Consider the following 19,098-nt stretch of genomic DNA (forward strand, 5'->3'; position numbering starts at 1 on the left):
TTCCTCAAAAAACAAACAACCAAAAAATTTAAAAGCAAGACTGGAGTTAATGCATCTTTATAACTAACATTAACTTCACAATCCAATCAAACCTGACCTGTCAACATCGTATTTTAGACATTATAAGGCCTAAAATTCAGATTATTGGATTTTAGACTTTTTAATGAACTGCCCACCCCATTGTACTGTGGTGTGGAGGGTGTTTCAGTTAATACACCAACCTGTAGCAGGGAGTAGTGATTAAGTAGGAGGTGCAGGTAAAGTGCAGTTTAAAGTCCAGTTTCTCATGAGTGGAGGAGTCCTCGTTCTGTAGGAACACAGCAACAAAGAAGATGAAGATGATCAACTGCAAGGTAACGTGGCACTTGATTGATTCTCTTTGGTTCTGCTGTTGTAGAAAGACCTATGTGAAAGGTCCGTAACTAAAACAAAAGCAAGCACTTTTAAGGATTCCCTCTCTCTTTGAAATATCTCTAGTACAACACCATCCTGATGCCCCAAACATTTTCAACACAGAAATAGAACCAACAAAATATATATATATATATATATATTATAATATATTGTTTTACTTCTGGGTACAAAGTGCATCTTGCAATGGTCTGCTCTGCAGGTCCCCACAGCTGACATGAGGATATCACAGATATCTGCTCTTCTCCCTCTGGAAAAACTGGCTGCTTGATCTCAATAAATCAGACAGATTCTGGTTACTTTGGAAACCTCTGCATTCTTTCCTTCAGAAAATCTGACTTGCTTATCCCTGGAAGGCAACAGTTGATTGCTTCAGTGGTTGATGCTACTGTCATATTGTTGTACATTTTTTTGCCGTATTCCTTATGTCTATGTTTTGTTTTGTTTTTATTTAATTATTTTTTTTTAATTTTCTTTTATACTACAGTGCTTGTTGTTGGTTTGGGGATGGCACTTTTCTGTTTCATTATACTTTCTGTATATTTTCCTTTGTATATTTTTTCTTTTTATAAACATTTGATGTATATTGGAAGGTAGACTTATTTGTATGTATATTTGACAACTAATTTTTAAAAAAGTGGAGAATATGAGAGCAGTCAACAATTAACAATTTAAGAACACATTATAGAAGCTACAACAGCCTTAAAGTATGATACCAAATTTAAAAAGCAAATTATGTTTGTTTTGGTGTGTTCATGCGTGTTTTCTTCCTGACCTTTACAATGAAAGTGAGGGTTCCCTTCAGTTTCTGTGGCATCACGATGCTCTGCACGGTGAAGACAAATCGTGCCTCATTGGACACCCCTGAAAAAGCATGCAATGTTCAGTAATCAGACTAAACAAATCTTTTCTGCAATCTAATGCTACTATTTAAGAAGACTACAGTGAACACGACACTGTATATAATAGATAGATAAATTAAAGTGTAATGTTCAGGAAATCAACTCTTCTATTAAAGACCAGCATTCAGCAGATGATCACTGACCGGGTGGAAGTTGGAAGGGGACGGTGAGGCCGTCATGTGGACCTGACCCTTCTGGCCTCTGCAGCTTGGAGTTCAGTGAGTCCAGGACATTAAACTCCATGGATTTGAGGAAGCTGTCACACTTGTTTTCAAAAATAACAGACACCACCACCTGGCTGCCATCCTGCAGGTTTCCCTGGATGTCATACACCTTAGTGGGAGGGAAAAAAAAAGAAATACATTTACTTGCACCGGAAATTACTGTTCAAACTCAAGCTGCTCAAACCTCTCTCCTTGTGTTTTAAAAACTGAGCGATGACTAGTTAAAGAGGGCACTCAGTGAACACAGCAGATCTGATTCATAAACCCAACACCAGAGCACACATCACTGTTTCCAAGAAACAAGTCTGAGCACAAGGAGAAAATCACAAGGACAGAATCATTCTTAGCTGCTGCTGCAGAAACATGAATGTTCTGCCTCAGTGGCCAGTCTGTGAAGAGCAACAACAACACGGAGAAGCACATCTAGAACAAAGATTCTGTCACTGACAGAACTGTAACCAGTACCTCATCAGCATCTTCCATCATCTTTAAAGAGAGGGGGAGAAAAGGACAGATCTACATCTGATCTGATCTCTTAGATAACATTCACACTCATATCAACATCCTAAGCATGAGCATTAGTGTGACTGTTTCCACATTTATGCACACAGAATCAGTGTAAAGGTTAGAATTTGCTCATTGTTATAGAAAAAACTAAGGTTTTTCCACAAGCTGGATCTTATTACTGGTTGTAACATCTTGCTCATTAACTGTATTGCAGTGATATGGGTATGCAGTGACAAAGCAACACAACTATCAAGTCATTTAAGGGCAAATGTCATGTGGTCAATCAGATGATCAAATATGTTTGCCTTTCTCAGTAAGAAGTCAAAACGATGTGTGTTGTAATCTAGCAAGCAAACACATGTCTAGTACAAACCTGTTCATAATCCCTCTATATTATAAAGTGAATAAAAGACTGTAAACAAGATTAAAATCAGGGAGATAGAGAACGCCCAACACGATTTGTGTGGTGCTTTGTCATTAACAGCAGGAATAGCCATGTTAGACAAGCATTAATACAGACTTAGATATGATAAATGAAATGTTATTATAACCAGACTCCATTCACAAAAACAGTAATTTGCAGAACACAGGAGTCACTGCCATGTATAACAGTCAGAAAAGGCTGTCTGATGGCAAGGTCAGGCAGTGAAAATATTCCAAATATAGCTTACACTAAAACTGATTTTTTAGGTTCTGTGCTCCTCTCTACTTCTTTAAAACTGAGGGCATGTTGACTTCCATTTATTATATGTTTACATTGACAATCGATAAGTACATCATGCAACCTCGCTTCAAATGATCCAGACTATCCCTTTAAAACTGAATTTTCAGAGTGTAGCATCAAAACTAGCAGCATTTCAATCGCCATCACTCACCATCTTGATGTAGGAGTTCTCAGCCAGCAGGCAGTAATTGGACATGGGCTGAAAGGAGAGATGAGCTCAGGTCAGATCAGGCATTCTCTGTCACTCAGTATGCTAACTAGGCAACAGGAGCTGCTTCTACCTAGCTGATGCATAACAAGCAAGGCTGTGTGTGTGTGTGCGTGTGTATGTGTGCGTGTGCAGCGGTCAGGGGTTTTAAACAGTGGAGCTTGGAGGGCACAGATGAGAGTGATAATAAATTTTACTGCCCACATGCTTTGAAAGAAGTAACTTGTGCCCCCCCCCCCCAACAGCAATATTAAATCACGAGGAAAGTACAGAATGACGCAAGGGTGCCAATCTATTGTTGCATAAAATAAAAACATGGGTAAGTTTTGCTCAGAGTCTACTGAATGTCTTCATTCACACTTCTGGCTGAGGCTATAAATTTTGTTGACTAATACTGTACGTCATAATTTTTGGCAATAACATTTTTGCATTGACGAAAATTACCCGATAACTAAATAAAAAGAAATTTGATTATAAAACCTATGACGAAATCTACTGAAATTTTCATTAACTAATGAAAACAAGACAAAAATGTTGAGGAGAGTTGAGCTGGGAAGAGACCCAGTCTCTTTGTGTGGTAGGGAGGTTAGATGCACACAGCTGGATGGTACTGATCTACCTGGGAATTCAATTAGCATGCACTGCTGCATGTCTCATAAACTGTACAAAAATGTTTGGAAGAAAGACAACAGACATATGGGTAAAATTAACATTTTATGTCAAAGAAAACAAGACCCTTTGTAAACCGCATGGTGTCATTCCAAAATTCAGTTTTAGTTTTACTCTCCTTGTGTTTGTAATGTGTTTAGTCCCCCCCCAGCCAAATGTGTTCTGCTTTTATTGCAAAGTACTTTGTAACTGTGTTTTGAAATTTGCTATATAAATAAAGTCCATTATTATCATCATTATTTTACTTGCTAACTTGAGCTGGTGCATTTTTGCTAAATTTCAAACACAATACAAGCTAAGAGAGAGAGAGAGTTGTGAATCTTGACTAGTAAATTAAAAGATAAACTGACACGCTGAAGATAATACGAGTGAAAAGTCATTGTCCTCAAATTGACATAAAAGAGGAATGCACTTCTAAAGAAATGTAGTATACTTAATGATAGACACAAGATGGGAGAGAGGAAAAGAAATGTATTATACAAAATGTCAATGCTAATAAGTTAATAGATATTTCCTTGGGCAGAGAAATGTTTAACAATAAATTACACTTTAACAAAACTAATTTTTTTCAAATTACTAGAATATGACTAAAACTGTATAAAAATTTCCTGTCAAAATTACTACTGCTGCAGTCAATACTGACCGGCAGAGGCTCTTCCTCCTCCACGGTGCCATTCTGCACCGACTCCTCTCCACCTCCATCACTGTGGTGATGATGGTGATGATGTTTCTTCTTCTTTTTCTTCTCCTTCTCTTCCTTCTCCTTTTTCTGCTTCTTCTTCTTGTGTTTGGATGACTTCTAATCATTGGAAAACCACAAGAAAGATGGAAACAATTTATTGGGGACTCAATGAAGTTGAAAACTGAATTGGTGATGAAACATGGCTGCTGGTAAAAATATTCACTCCAGAGAGCACCTAAGAACTGGCGGGTCTCTGATACATCATTCACACAAACATGTGAGAATGAGAGCTGTGAATGTGCTGCATCCTGTCAGGTCATTGTGAACTGGAATCTCTCAAACTGCAGCCAAACTTTCTACTTCGTAATTATCGCATCATTGATGGTGACTCACAGTCTCCTCCACCTCCGTGTCTTTGGGCTCGTCGGGCTCCGAGTCTGGCGCCGTGCCTGAGGCTGCCTCGGGCACGGGGGCTGCTTCTGCTGCTGCTGCTACTGTTGTTGCTTCCTGTTCACATGCAAACACCACCACAAAAACACATGGAGGCATTAGCATTGAGCAGCCGTAGCATGTTAACACATACAGCAGTGTTTGCCATTTCTGTGCTGATAGAGAAGTGAGTTAGTGAATTCACTCAGTCATTCATAAAGAAGTCATTCATGATCAGCAGTAACCCACTGAGCTCTGCGACACCACAAACATAAACCTGATTACATGCAAGACTACTAACCAGCCAAATAAATAAACCACAGATGAGCCTGAGAAACCAACAAATATGTCTGCAGGTATCGACACATGTGCTGTTGCTTTGTTTTGGGACTGTTCTATCAACTGTACCAACCAACTACCTGCTGCTACCAGATTCAAAGAGCCTCATTTACTGGATCCTACTGACAGTCTTCATACATGCTAATATAAGCGTCCTATACAGTAAGTCAGATTCTTATCTGTTATGTTAGTGTGACAGCCCACAGAGAAACAAGTCTTCCTCATATACATGATGAGGCACATTTTTAAAAAGGTCATGTTTCTAGGTCAGAAATACTTTCACTTAAGGGCTGACAGCTCACATGATTAAAAACAGAAATCTTTAAAAACCACAGTTAAAACGGCCGCTGAACCAGTTTTTATGGAATGCACATTTTCTACAGATGTAAGGGTGCGGAAGGTACAAAACAAAGTCTACAGTTAGCTTGTGTGGTTACAGGAGTACTGTGACATTTTGTTAAATACGCTTGCTCATATCTGTTTGATCAATATGGAGCTGGGACTATCAGCCACAGGGCGAAACAGCTAGCCTGGCTCTGTCCAAAGGTAACAAATCCTTGATCTCAAACAATCGAGTCTATATTTAATGTAGAAACAGGAAGATATATTGGTCAGCTGATATTATCTGCCCAATATTGGATTATCAGAGGTATATCAGTCTTTATCAGTATTGGGGTACCAGTATATGTTGTCTGATTGAAAACTCTTTATTTATATATTTTAATTTTTATTTTAACATAATGCAAACTGTTTTTAATAGGCAGCATTTTATTCTTATATTTGGTTCCATTTGTGTTTGTCATTTATAGTTACTTAGAACTATTTTAAGTACCGGCTGATATACTGATGGTGGAAGTTTTTACTCCCTATATTGGCCCCAAAAGTCCAGTATCAGTTGGGCTTTAACTTAATGGCAAGTTTTTGCCATCAAAATATCCTTTTTTTGTAAATGGAAATTATGACATTCATATAAATTATGATTCTTATTTTTGCCATTATTAGTTAAGATCAAGTTAAAAGATGCCCTGTGAAGATTTCTTGTAAAGAAACAAAAGCTGTTTACAATCACTTTTTTTGCCCAAAAACACTGTGTGTGTCCTTGAGGTCTAACAAATATGCTAAATGTATTTCCTTCTTCATAAAACATCTTCAGATCCTGAATTGTTTACATTAATATTTCTTTTTCATTGAGTTTGTTGGCGTGTTGCAACATTACAGCACACTTACTTCCAGGTACAAAATGGGGAGTTTTTGAATTACGGGGACATGTAAAATCTGCAAACTTCTTTATTCCTGTTGTTATTTTCAGCTGTAACTGTAATGTTTACAGATGTAGTTTAATGGTGTCCTGACCTACCTGACATTTCTGCTGGGATTATTTTATGCACGGCGTTGCTTTGCTAGCGTCTCTGATAAACCCAATCTATCCAAAAGTCAGACTATCTGCTAGTTTTGGGTAAACTTAAACTGTTATTTTCTTTAGTCTGTGGTCTGGCAGGTAAATTAGGTGTCAAACATAACATGAATAGTGAAAGCATTAAACTTGCATTTTAGATGAATGACATGTATACAAATTGAAATGACATCTTGAAAAAAGAAAACATTCACCATGTTGCTGCCATTTGTATGTATGTGACAGTTTTTTCTCTGGAAGTCATTGCAAACAATTATCGTGATTGGTTCACATGACCTGAAATTTGGATGTTGTGCTACCAATGTGTGCATCCATGTGTGAACAAACAAAACAGGGACTCTTCATATAAACATTGCTCCATAGTGCAACTAGTGCCCAAAAAATCCACAGGGTACCTTTACTCGTAACCCTACTTCTTGGAATATTTTGGGAATTGTTGTAAAAGATGTTTTATGTTTTCTCTTGTGACTCTCAAAAGGTCAAACAGAAACAAAGATGAGCACGACCTCACATGTGATCATGGAGGAAGCAGTCAGAGGACACATGTGGTGACGACAGGAACAAAAAGACTCCAGGCCAGATTCCAGGGAACCTCAGACAATCTCTGCTCAACTTGTCACCACCATCAACACAATGATAACAACAACAAGGCATCTACTTTGACCTCAAGACTGACACAACACCCAGCGAGCAAAACAAAAGCTGAGGAAGAGAACCACTGGCATTGTGAGACAAACACGTGCACTGGGCACACAGACATACATACACACATGCTAGAAAACATAGTGAAGGCTGGAGGATGAGAGAGGAAAAGTGTTATGTGACCTGTGAAAGAGAGGAAGTCATGTCAAAAAGGTGTGGAAGATGTGAAAAAATAACTGCAAATCAAGAGGGGGAACGTGGCAAAAACCAACGTATGAAGTAGATCAATAAAACACAGGAGCTATGAAAGAGGAATGTAGAAACTGGAGAGATGAGGGGAGGAAAGAAAGATGGGGGTGACTCAACCTGGGTGTTAGAGGGCACTGGAGCGTTTGAGAGCCAGAAATCCAGATCCGAAACCTAGAAAAGGGAGGGAGGGAGAGGAGTGCGAGGAGGTGAGAGGGGTGAGGGCCAAACAGGTTCTGTATCTTTCTACTATTCATGAAAATGGATACAGAGATTACACTGTTCTATTTCATGAATAAATCAAGTATTTGGCAAGAGACTGCACAGTCAGCTACGGGGAAACCGATACTTGATCACTAAAGCTGATTGAAAGACAGGCTGGGAAGAAGCAATGGGAGCGCTGAGTCAATGAAAATGATCAAAGATATCTGTTTGCATGTTAACCTTTTAGCAAAAGTTGTAGGCTGCATATATAACCCTAATTCCAAAAAAGTTGGGACATTGTGTAAAGGTAAATAAATACAGAATAAAAAAATAAATAAAATGCAATATTTTGCAAATCCTTTTTGACTTGTATTTAATTGAATGACTGTCTAAACAGATAAAGTTCACTGTTTTTTTTTTTTTTTAAATATAGACTCATTCTGAAATTGATGCCTGCAACAGGTTTCAAAAAAGTTGGAACAGGGGCAAAAAAGATCGGGAAATTTGTTGAATGGTCAAAAAACACCTGTTTGGAACATTCAAAAGATTAACATGTTAACTTCAACAGTTAGTATCCTCAGTTCCCAAATACTTAGTGAGTGTTGTTAAAAGAAAAGGTGATGTATCACTGTGGTAAACATCGCTCTGTCCCAACTTTTTTGGAACACGTAGGAATCAAATTCAGAATGTATGTATGTGTATTTACAAAAAACAAACAATAAACTTAATCAGTGTGGACATTAAACATTCTGTCTACGTGCTGTATTCAATTGAATATAGGTCAAAAAGTTTTCGCAAATCATTGTTTTCTGTTTTTATTTATGTTTTATAAAGCGTCCCAATTTTTTTGGTCTTAGTGTTGTATGATGATATTCTTCAGCCATTTTTCATCATGAATTTTACATCAGATTATTTAATTCAATCAAAACTCTGGGTCAAATCAGATCTTAGATATAAACTTTGTTGCTAGGTAGAAAAGAGCCTTGCTGCCCCTGTTTTTAAAGGACATACCTCAGCACTGGTGGAAGTGGGTGGTGCAGCCACCTCACTGGTTTCTTCTGACTGGACCACAGGCTCATCTGCCTCTCCACCGAGCAGATCCTCCCCCTTTTCTTCATGTTTGTGTTTCTTCTTCTTCTTCTCCTCTTTGCTCTTCTGCAAAAAAAACCAAGAGGATAAATTCCGCTGTGTGTCGCAATAAAAACCACAACCACTGACTCATCCTGTCATAACCGTTGACAACTCTCCTTGCCGCTCCCCCCCTTGCTCAAACCGCTCCATAAAGCTGATTTACTGATTTTAAGAAGCGGTTTCATCAGCTAGACAGAATGAGGTGAGTGTGGTTTCCAGGAGAAATGAAAATAATCCTGTTTTATCCTCACCTTCCTATCCCTGTCCTTATCCTTCTTCTTCTCTCGCTTTTCTTTGCTGCCTTTCTTCTTAGGCTCCCGTGAGGTGGCGCTTTCTGCATCGCCATCTTCTGCTGGGCTTTTAGGAGCCTCTGCTGCACGGTGTGACCGGACTGGTAGCTTCTCGCTGTCTGCAAGTGGCCTGGGCAAACAGAAAGGTACGGATTCACATTTTGACTTTGTTTAGATGAGACTTATGAGGTGGTTATGGTCCTCCTGTAGTTAGTGCCATCATCTGGAATATATTTCATAACTTCTTTTTTTTCTCAGCAAGTAGTCATCTGTTAGAAAAGGTGAACAAGGTTTGTAGGGTGCAGCAATCCACCATATTCGGGAGCATATTCTGCACCGTGCAGCAGCCAAGTCTCATTCATAGCACTGAGATAAGCCATTCCTCTGACAGAGCTAGAAGCACTGGGAATTCCCACTTCACCAATAAATTCCTCCACACTGAACTGATAAGAGCTGTCAAGTGTATTTCTCCAAGCCTGACCCATAACACAGTAATGACATCCACTGCAGCCCCCTGCTGGTTACTCTCTATAAAGACACACTGATATCTGTCATTAGCCCCAATGAAGGTAATAATGCTTGAACATTTTTTTTTTGTTTTGCAGTTTGGCTTCATTTAATTTCCACTTGTCTGTAAACATAAACTAAAGAGATATCAGAAAAATGCTGACACTGCTTCCTAACTGAGAGAGACGCAAACAAGCGAAACATCAAATTGTTTGTTTTTCCCAGCAAAGATGTCCTAACCAGCTCCGTCAGTCAGCGTACAGGCTAAGCAACATGTTGCTTGTTAGAAAAAACATTTTCCTCAGCTCTATTTTTGCTAAGTATCGCACACTTGCTTAACCCCCATCTTATTTTCTTCGGTCAAAATTGACAGACATCCTTGACGTTTCACTTTGCCCTCATCAAAGCAGTCAATGGGGAAGATGAGAGACTAATTTATGAAGTTGAGAAACTGCACCTTTTTTATGATCCACAGCACCTAATTTTTTTTAGAGGGAATATCCCTAAAAAGGAAATGGCTTGGAAGGAAAATGGGGGATGTTGGGAGTTACGAGTAAACTGTCAAATTAAATGTCAAGGCTAACTTGACAAAATGATGTAAGTTATTAATAAATAACTTAGACACGTATTCATCTGCAGAGGAGACATCATGCAACATTCCTCGTATTATATATGGACAATTTTTCTGCTTAAGTTCGCTTGCTTATTGTATGTTAGGAAGCAATGTCAGACTGACCTGAGCAGCAGAAGTCTATAGAAATACTAAAAAAATAAAAGCTTTGTTTGTTTACAGTAACTCCAGCACAATCATTGCTCTTTATTTCTTAGTTTAAAGCCTAAACCTCATATAATTCAAATGATTTTAAATAATATAAACCACAGCATTGGTCTCAGGGCACATGTGCTTCTTATTACCACAAAGGGCAGGCAAGGAGTATCCACTTAAAACAGCTGGGGAGAATTTGGAGGCATGGCAAGTCTATAAAACTTAACTAAGGAGGATCTGGGAAATGTGGGCAAAAGAACTGCACCACCTATCCCCTGGGCTAAGCACCTTGATCCTGATTATCTTTTCCATCAGAAACAAGTGTCAAAATGCTTTTTGGAGCCCATTCCAGGACGACAGGTGGTGACAGATTAAGTCCTGAGAACATCAGCAGCAGCCAGTTGGAAATGATCTTATTTCTTTAACACTATATAAAAGAGATATTTTCCTTTTCATTTCATGGACAGAAACAGAGTGATATTGCTGCTGATATTGTCAAGCTTACAGAAGCAGAGTAAGAGAAAAGGGACACTGGATATCATATTAGACTACAAAGAACAATAGATGTTGAAAATACAGGGAAAGAGGAGCAAAAAGAGGAAGCAGATACTGCAAATTCCAAACCAGGAAAGAAAAGACAGCTATGTTAGTGAGAGAAGCAAGACAGCTATTTAGAGACAGAGAGAAAGAGAAAGACAGAAGCAATCCATGTGCAGTCGGAGCCCAGGTCCTGTGGCTAGGATGCTACTCACCTGCGCCCAGCCGATTCCACCAAGCTGCCCACACAAAGAGGCAGTAAATGGGTGTGTGCAGGCATAGAAAAGAGGAAGCAGAAAGCAGAACGACGTGAGAAGGAGTGAGAGGAGGGAAAGGGCCAAGTCACAGCGGCTGTGACACTATAGCCTGCAGGGTCAGGGATAAATGCTGAAAATATCCAAATTAAAAAAATAAAATAAAAAAAATTATACAACTTTCAACTTTACTTTAAACTTTAGTTTAATCTGATTGATTATAATTGTTTGCTTAAATCAAGAGTTAAATGTACACAAGGGTCTGAGCATTTGTAGTATTAGGATCTACACAGTGTGGACTCACTTGTCCAGGTCGATGTCCAGGGCTTTATGAGGGTCATTGGGGTCTTTGTCATCATCATCACTGGGTAAGGCATTCTGAAGTAAAGAGAAGGTGAACTCAATAAACAGAGTTGATAACTTTCTAGATAAGTCTATCACCACAACACACAAAATGTTAAGATATTTGTTGAGATATTGACTTTCAGTCTGAGTTGTCTCAGAGCTGAGAACCCAGTAAGATAAACAAGCAATAACGGCATTTATATCTGACTGAGACATACATTTTCATCAGTTTCTCAATTGTTGTGCTTTGGTCAGTAGTGAGGCCAGAATGTGTAAACAGCATTATAATTTAAATAGGAAAACAGATGTATGTTTCATATTTTCACAGTAAATTCTAGTCTTACATAGAGTACAATCTACAGATACTGTGTAGTGTACAATTCAAATATTTGTCACTGCTATTCATTATGATGCCCATAAAATCTATTCAAATAAAAAAATCTAATCTAATCCCTCATGTTTTGGGCTTTGGCATATGTTCTCTAACCACATGTTCTCTTTCTCATTGTGGTGTTGACACAGCTCCTGCGTACCTCTGGCATCTCCTCGGTAACAATGTCGACCATGTGCGCAGGCGTGATGTCCTCCTCGCTCTCTGGGCCTGAATCATGTTTCTTCCCCCGCCCGCTGCGCTTCTCTTTCCTCTTCTTCTTCTCCTTCTTCTTCTTCTCTGCCCTCTCCTTCTGGCGGCGCTCCTCCTCCAGTTTCACATACTGGTCAGACATGGGCATACCTGTGAGATGGAAGAAAGTCTTATTTTAACCGGTTGTCTACATGTAAGTGAAATGAAGGACTTTTTAACACACGCAACTTACTTAAATTTAAGATCAGGACATGGATTTTAAATAAATGTAACAATTCATTCAATTCACCAAAGGTGAAATGTACAGGCATTCTGTGCATGGAGTGAATTTTATACCATGCTTACAATATGAAAGCAGTGCGACACGAGATATACGAGATCTCGCGATACCTTCACACCTGTGTTTACATGCTACCTGGAAGCGACTCAGACAACAGAGAGAGATCTGATCAGAAATAGTGACTTCCTATGTGCACAGCTGACTTTGCAAACTTTCAACAAAGAAGAACATATCCGAGGACTTCGACATAGAAGAGGAACATCATTTCTTTGCTGCAGCTGTGCCGGATAGGTGAGAGCTGTGTACCTGCATCAGGTGTGTGCACGCAGATCAGGTCTGAGAGGCTACAGTTGACATTTAGGCTAAAAACACGGTGTAAATGGCGTCTTTTTGGGTCAAATTTTAATTTTGCGGCTTACGGACACTTGGATTACACCACACGAGCAGTATGGAGACATTTAGTGTTTTTTTGTGTTCTTCTTTTACATTTTAAAACTGGTTACCATTCACTTCAATTGTACTGGATTAAGCTGCAACGCTGTTTTCCGCTGAAACTCTGGGAGTGTTTTGTGAACTGGAGATCTTCACCCATCCTCACATCAGCACAGGGGTGAGTAGATATTGATTGAAATTTCATATTTGGGTGAACTATCGCTTTAAAGCCACTAGTACAATTACAATAAACTAAAGCCATTTTGATTTCAGTATAACATGAGTGAATGCGTGCTTTGTTGAGCGTTTGAGTGATAGAATAGTCTCACCTGGGACTTTGAGAGGCACACTGAGGTCAATCTGCACGACTGGGATGTGCTCCACTCCAGGTGCTTCCTGGTACACCTACACAGAGGAAATATTCACTTAAAACATTTAAAGCACACACCGTTTGTTAGAGTATACATTTCATACACAAGTTCAGCTATAATTATTTGATTATTACTTATATAAGTCAGATATAAATCAAACTGGATTAAACAGAGTTATGTTCTCTGTGCAGTGAAAAAAGCAGCCTATTGATGACAGGTTAAGCACACCTTCTGAGAGGACGGTGAGGCCTTGATGTAGAACGGGTTGTTGGCTTGCTCCTGCTTTCTGGCTTCTCTCCTCTGGGAGTTGGAAAAAAACAGTTGTATGAATTAATCAATGAAGGCAGAGCCTATCTCAGTTCTAGTGTGAGAGGGAACCACATGGAAAAACAGCAGAACTCAGACAAAGTCATTATTGATTGTAAGATAAGTATAGCATTACTATATCTAGATTGAAAAACACCTTTATATCCAATTGCTGCATCTTGCCTTGAATACTTCCAGTTACAATTGGTGAGATAAAAATGACACTACCACATGAAAATGCACTTAAAGCATGTAAAAATGTTTTTTTTTTTTAGCATTTCAGGTCTTAAAAAAAAATTTAAACATTGAAAAACTGATACATTTTTGTATACATTTTGCACATCTGTGCTATTCATAAAACAATACTCCTTATTCACTTCAGTGTTGCTCAAATCATCAACCAGCTTACCCTTGCCAGCTCCTTCTCGTCCACCTCTGTGTGACGGGGGCGGGAGTGTTTGGGCTCCTCCTTGGCAAAAATAGCCTTGGGCTGCTCATCCTCAGACTCGCTCTCAGATGGAGGCTCGTTGATCCACGCATCCAAGTCCAGACTACACAAATAAACTCAGTTTCAGAAGTGCTATGGGGTTACAGTCATGTCAAACTACGTAATAATAATGATAATAACATGGTCTTCACGGCTGATTTTATCTATGCATGTTCCTTGTGTACTGAGCCAACTTACCCTTCAGGAACAGGCACTTTCTTCTGTGCCTTGGGGGCTACAGGATTGAGTTCTCCAGCAAAGAGAGCACTGACTTCCTCTGCTACTTCTACATCCTTCTGTTGCAGTTTCTGGATGTATTTGACCAGCTGCAGGATGCAAGATGCCTGAGGACGAGACAGAACATGAGGCAGAAGTCGAGATTAGCAGAGTTATTTATCAGATTATACACAGATTTGTATGCAATGCCTATATAATACACAGTATATGAGCATCTTTATTATGGTCTGGGCAAAAGAAAACCCAGTAGTGACTTAAATGAGTATCTATATCTTACCCTCTCCTGCACCTCCAGGTTGGCGCTCTGGACAAACAGCGGCAGCCTGTCTATCATCAGCTGGCTGGTTTCCTGTGCTGCTGTGCTGTCCGTGTTCCCCTCCTGGCTCTTGAGCACAGTGGCAAACAGCTTGGCTGCGTTCTGCACATATACTGCCTGAATGTGGCCTGGTAGAGTGGCCACCTTAGGCCGCAGCATGGCTTCTAGCGTCTGCATTGGGTTCTCCAGGTGTCTAAGAGGAGGAGGTGGATGAGAGAAAGGCCTGACTGATAAACTACACATAATCACAATACTGATGCAAGTTCCAGCAGGGCACTGATGTAATATTTCATGATTATTTCATGAAAAGAAGTCATTCAATCCCATGGGGCTCGACACTGAGCTTGTTGTTTTCTTCAAGACAAGTGATTTTTTTGTAAATTGTAAATTTAATTCTAAAATGAATCCCTCTTAAATAATTAACAAAAAAACATAAAATCATTTATGTGTTAGCAATGATCGAATTTTATCAACTATCTGTGTAAAAAAGACAATAATTTTATTTTTCCTTTTTTTTGAATGCAGAATTCAGACATGTGACTTTTGTGGCTTGACAAGTCAAAGGTACTTTCACTTGTTCAAAGAGGAGTGCCTCAACTCTTATTCCTGATGTGTTACTCTTGTAACATTACTTGGAAAGTTTCCAAAAAAGCCAAAGCTACAAGTGTGTCAAAGTGGTTTGAAAATGACTTCACCAACAGAGATACGTCACACATGTGAAAATGCCATAACATTTCAGACATATTTTTACCAAAAGGAACTCTGTTACTCATTTAAACATTGAAGGAGGAAGTTGTTTGTCACATTTGACAGGTGAAAAGATAATTCAAGTGTCACCGAGTCCAATTTTGGGGGGGGGGGTTAACATTGCTGTGTGTAAAGAAAACAAAAGTGTCAACTGTCAATCAGGTTAGGCTGCCAGGGCTGGGCTAGTTTGTACTTGGAGGACAAATGAGGAAGGAAACACAGAGGTGTAGAGAGCAGTATCTGAATCAAGCTGTCAGTCATTTCCCTATGGACTCATTGTTACAGGAAAATGGGATCATGGGGTATCTTATTGCTTGAACTTCTTATGCAGGGTTGCTGAATTACTTCATGTCAACCTCCCCTATTCTGTGCAAAATGACCAAACAACTGTGCTGAAGTGTGGTTTCACTCCCCTCTTTGGCTCATGTCTTCTTGTACTTCTTTCAGCTTATACCAGTATGTGTGTGTGTGCATCCAAATGAGATGAATCAACGTACTCTGAGAATTCACCGCAGATCCAGGCTGCAGCGTACAATACTTCACAGATGCCCATTCGCTGCATGTTGCCTGTCAACAGGTGAGCATTGTCCAGCAGGGTGGCCATCTGGGCAACAGCAAAGACCCGGATGGCTTTGACCCGAATAGCCACGTCTAGCATCTGAGAGGCGATGAGGTGGCCGTGCCGTGTGCCCTCCAATCGGGTCAGCTCCACCAGGATACTGATGTACCTGAGGAGGTGCAGGGGAAATCGTGTCATTGAGTGGAAAACAGCACCAAACAAAGTGTAAAATATGGAGTGAAGTAAAAGACAATGCAGGTGTGGAGCAACTAGCTGTGAGACTGACCATTCAAAGTTGGTGATGTACTGGTAGTTGCTCTGGCTGCAGATGTCGATGATCTTGGTGAGCAGTTCATCTCTGTAGGTGGTTCCTTCTGCTTTGTCCACGTGCAGCATCAGTTTCTTTACAATCTCCATCAAGTTCTTTTTGGATACCTGAGAGAGCCCACCAGTTTAATGATGGTCACTTTGTGTGCATAAATGTAAATCTTAAACATTTTGTTCTTCTGAGACAGAGACAAAAGCACAAGAGACTAGGGCTGCATGATTATGGCCAAAATGATAATCGTGATTATATGATCAATATTGAGAACAGATTATTAATTGATTTTTTTATTGCATTTGCACAATGCACATTTAACAATAAACAGAGCACTGCTTTCACTTGAGAGTTGTGCTACAATCCCTCTGTACAAACCTGTGCATCAAAATAAGTCTGGTCCATATTCACAATGCCTCCCTTTTTAAAATTAAATCAGCACAGAACTGCTTTCACAGTGTGCTACATTCATACGATGAAATGCTGTACATCATCACTGTTATGAAGTTGATGCTGGATATGGTTTCAGTGAAGTAACGTTAGCCACATTATTCTTGCTGTTCATGGTGTGTTGTATTGCTTTCCGGTGCAGAAAGCACAAGTCTCATACACTCTTTGCATATGATTTGTTTGCCACTTTGGGGTAGCAAATCTAGCAATTTACTTGCCCAGTTGGGCAAGCGGTACAAAAGAATTCAAGCTCATCGATGATAGAAGAAATTACATTGAGGGGCAGTTATCAATTTCAGTGATGAGCCTGTTGTACAAAAATTGATGTCAGCAGGGCAGAGAGCAGCTATTTGGTATCTGCTAATAAATAAAACAATTGTATATGGGCAAGTAAAAATTTGCTTGGGGCAAGTAGATAAACACAATGACGCTGAACCCTGCACTTGCTCTATATCCAAAATACATAAACAGACGATGAGCCGTTTTCAAGGACTAGCTCTTTGCCTTATGCTGCAGACATTCAGATTTTGTTTTGTCCATCTGCTCTCTGTTGTATATTACTTTTCTACTCTGGGCTGTTGCCACAACATCCAAGAAATTTTACACAGGCTGCTGCTCCAGAGTAGCTGGCTGCTGCACATGGAATCAAGTGTTCCTTAAACAAACAGAATTTTCTATGAGCGGAGCACACATTTTAAATCCCAGTATTGCAGTTGATTATGTTAATTTAATTGTGGGAAGCCAAAATCGTGATCGAAAAAAATATTTGATTAATTGTTCAGCCCTACACAGCATTTGTCCTGTTTTGGCATCAATTAGCTTTTTTGGCCCAAGACTTGTAAAACTTTACAAGTGACAAGTGAACTCTGCATTCAGTCCTTTATCCTGAAACTGGAGCTAAGTTTCTAAAACAAAAACTGGATTATCTGGCACAAAAAGTCAGAGTAAGCTACAATACTTAAACTTAGTTGAAGAAATGCTGATGCAAAAACAATATCTCTGACTGAGGTATAAAGAGAAAAGTAGTTGCTTCATACCATGCCATAGAGCAGGTCCAGAGCTCTCAGGCGGATGGACTCATCCTTGTCATCCAGACACTGGAGGATGAGGTCTTTATGAGACTGCACTGACTTGGGGTGGGTCTTCAGGATCTTTGACATGGCCAGCAGACCCAGGTACTTCACTACCGAAACATATGGACACACATTGCCTCAGTGTATTTAAAAAACAGACATACAGGCACCCTTATCTCTCTGGACCCTATCAAGTAAAGGCACCTTTATCTATATTACCTCTGTATCTGTATTACCTGAAGTTATCTGAATTAAGAGTTTTTCTTTACAATGTTTTCTTAATTAGATTCCTACCATTTATAAACCTGACTGTCTTGACTTGATTGTGATAGAATCTCTGGCTGTAGATAAAGTATATTCAGTTTAAACTACACTATATTTAGTCTCTCTATAAGGCCCAACTGGTTGTAAATAGAAAACATCTGTAAATATGAATATCTGTTGTGCCATCTTTCAAGGAATAATCTATAAAAATATGTAAAATGCACAACTAGATAACACAAAGGAGAGGAACACAAAACACACAGAACAATGGAAAGGACACACAAACACATGGTACAACACACACACACATACACACACACTGGACAAAGTAGTTTTGTTTTTCTTTATCCTCCGTCATATCTCCAGTAGCCTTTCCAGCTCCTCAAACAGATTTTTAAAGATTCAGAAATGTGCTGAATCATGACCTTCTGTCGATCATCTAATCTGGCAGAGACAAATGGCTCTCAGGTTCTTGAATCAATAAGCGTGTGGTAGTGACCTTGGCGTGAGGTGAGGCTGGTCACTGCAGTGAATACACTGCAGGAATGACCGTGGACATGAACTCAGTGCAGCTGCAGGAGACACGGCCTCTGAATCCACCTCTGCTATGGAAAAGTGGCAGCAGCAGTTGAGTGATGAAAGGTGAGATGGACAAAGTGAATATTTCAAAGATTGTTTACTACAGTGCTGCCTTCAATCAATGTCTTTCCAGGGTTATTCCTGCTCATTAAAAACTTTTTAAAAACTTAAGTGTAGATAAACAATGCAAAAGTGGAATAGATTTGTTGCATCTGGTGTTTACATCAACACACAATGTATATAAAAACAATTAATGGTAATTGATTTCCCTGTTTCAGTAGACTGCATTACATCTTATACATTAAGCATGATACTGCAGGTCCTGAGTGTCATTCAGATATCTTCATTAAATTTCAATGCGTTTTGCTTGCATAAAATGTTTGATGGACTTCCAAATGGCTTCCTCTTACTTTACTCACAGATTTTTAATGGACTCTGACAGCCTCATGTTTGTTTCTCTAACTACACTGATTTCTCAGCAAAGTATCTTCAACAACCAAAGGAGGACTGATCTTTTACTTACTTTATTTATGCTAGGGTTGGGTACTGAAATCAGGTGCCAATGTGACGCACTTTCCTATATGCTCAGTAACTCCCAGACTGACTCACAAGGCAGATTTCAGTGCCATTTGAGCTGTCCATTGACACAGTTGCCTTCTTGTGC

General features: G+C 39.4%; 1 protein-coding gene across 5 annotated transcripts in view; it reads right to left on the minus strand.

The window, feature by feature from the left end:
- ap3d1 (adaptor related protein complex 3 subunit delta 1) overlaps nucleotides 1-19,098 on the minus strand; it is a 34,350-nt gene that overhangs the window by 2,900 nt on the left and 12,352 nt on the right. The window contains exons 12-32 of one of the 5 annotated variants that reach the window (XM_084723093.1): nucleotides 17,556-17,701; nucleotides 16,036-16,184; nucleotides 15,688-15,918; nucleotides 14,405-14,636; nucleotides 14,089-14,234; nucleotides 13,813-13,954; nucleotides 13,326-13,397; nucleotides 13,056-13,131; nucleotides 11,965-12,164; nucleotides 11,391-11,464; nucleotides 11,048-11,071; nucleotides 8,984-9,152; nucleotides 8,613-8,756; nucleotides 7,518-7,571; nucleotides 4,721-4,834; nucleotides 4,289-4,444; nucleotides 2,920-2,967; nucleotides 2,003-2,023; nucleotides 1,457-1,646; nucleotides 1,187-1,275; nucleotides 222-307 (exon numbers count right to left, since the gene is read on the minus strand). In XM_084723093.1, the coding sequence (XP_084579219.1) occupies nucleotides 222-307; nucleotides 1,187-1,275; nucleotides 1,457-1,646; nucleotides 2,003-2,023; nucleotides 2,920-2,967; nucleotides 4,289-4,444; nucleotides 4,721-4,834; nucleotides 7,518-7,571; nucleotides 8,613-8,756; nucleotides 8,984-9,152; nucleotides 11,048-11,071; nucleotides 11,391-11,464; nucleotides 11,965-12,164; nucleotides 13,056-13,131; nucleotides 13,326-13,397; nucleotides 13,813-13,954; nucleotides 14,089-14,234; nucleotides 14,405-14,636; nucleotides 15,688-15,918; nucleotides 16,036-16,184; nucleotides 17,556-17,701 (2,563 nt within the window). The remainder of the gene's footprint in view (nucleotides 1-221; nucleotides 308-1,186; nucleotides 1,276-1,456; nucleotides 1,647-2,002; nucleotides 2,024-2,919; nucleotides 2,968-4,288; nucleotides 4,445-4,720; nucleotides 4,835-7,517; nucleotides 7,572-8,612; nucleotides 8,757-8,983; nucleotides 9,153-11,047; nucleotides 11,072-11,390; nucleotides 11,465-11,964; nucleotides 12,165-13,055; nucleotides 13,132-13,325; nucleotides 13,398-13,812; nucleotides 13,955-14,088; nucleotides 14,235-14,404; nucleotides 14,637-15,687; nucleotides 15,919-16,035; nucleotides 16,185-17,555; nucleotides 17,702-19,098) is intronic. The other 4 variants (XM_084723095.1, XM_084723096.1, XM_084723094.1 and 1 more) reach the window with 4 other exon arrangements.

Source organism: Lutjanus erythropterus, chromosome 7, assembly GCF_056507025.1.
Source record: "Lutjanus erythropterus isolate fLutEry1 chromosome 7, fLutEry1.hap2, whole genome shotgun sequence".
Taxonomy (NCBI): domain Eukaryota; kingdom Metazoa; phylum Chordata; class Actinopteri; order Lutjaniformes; family Lutjanidae; genus Lutjanus; species Lutjanus erythropterus.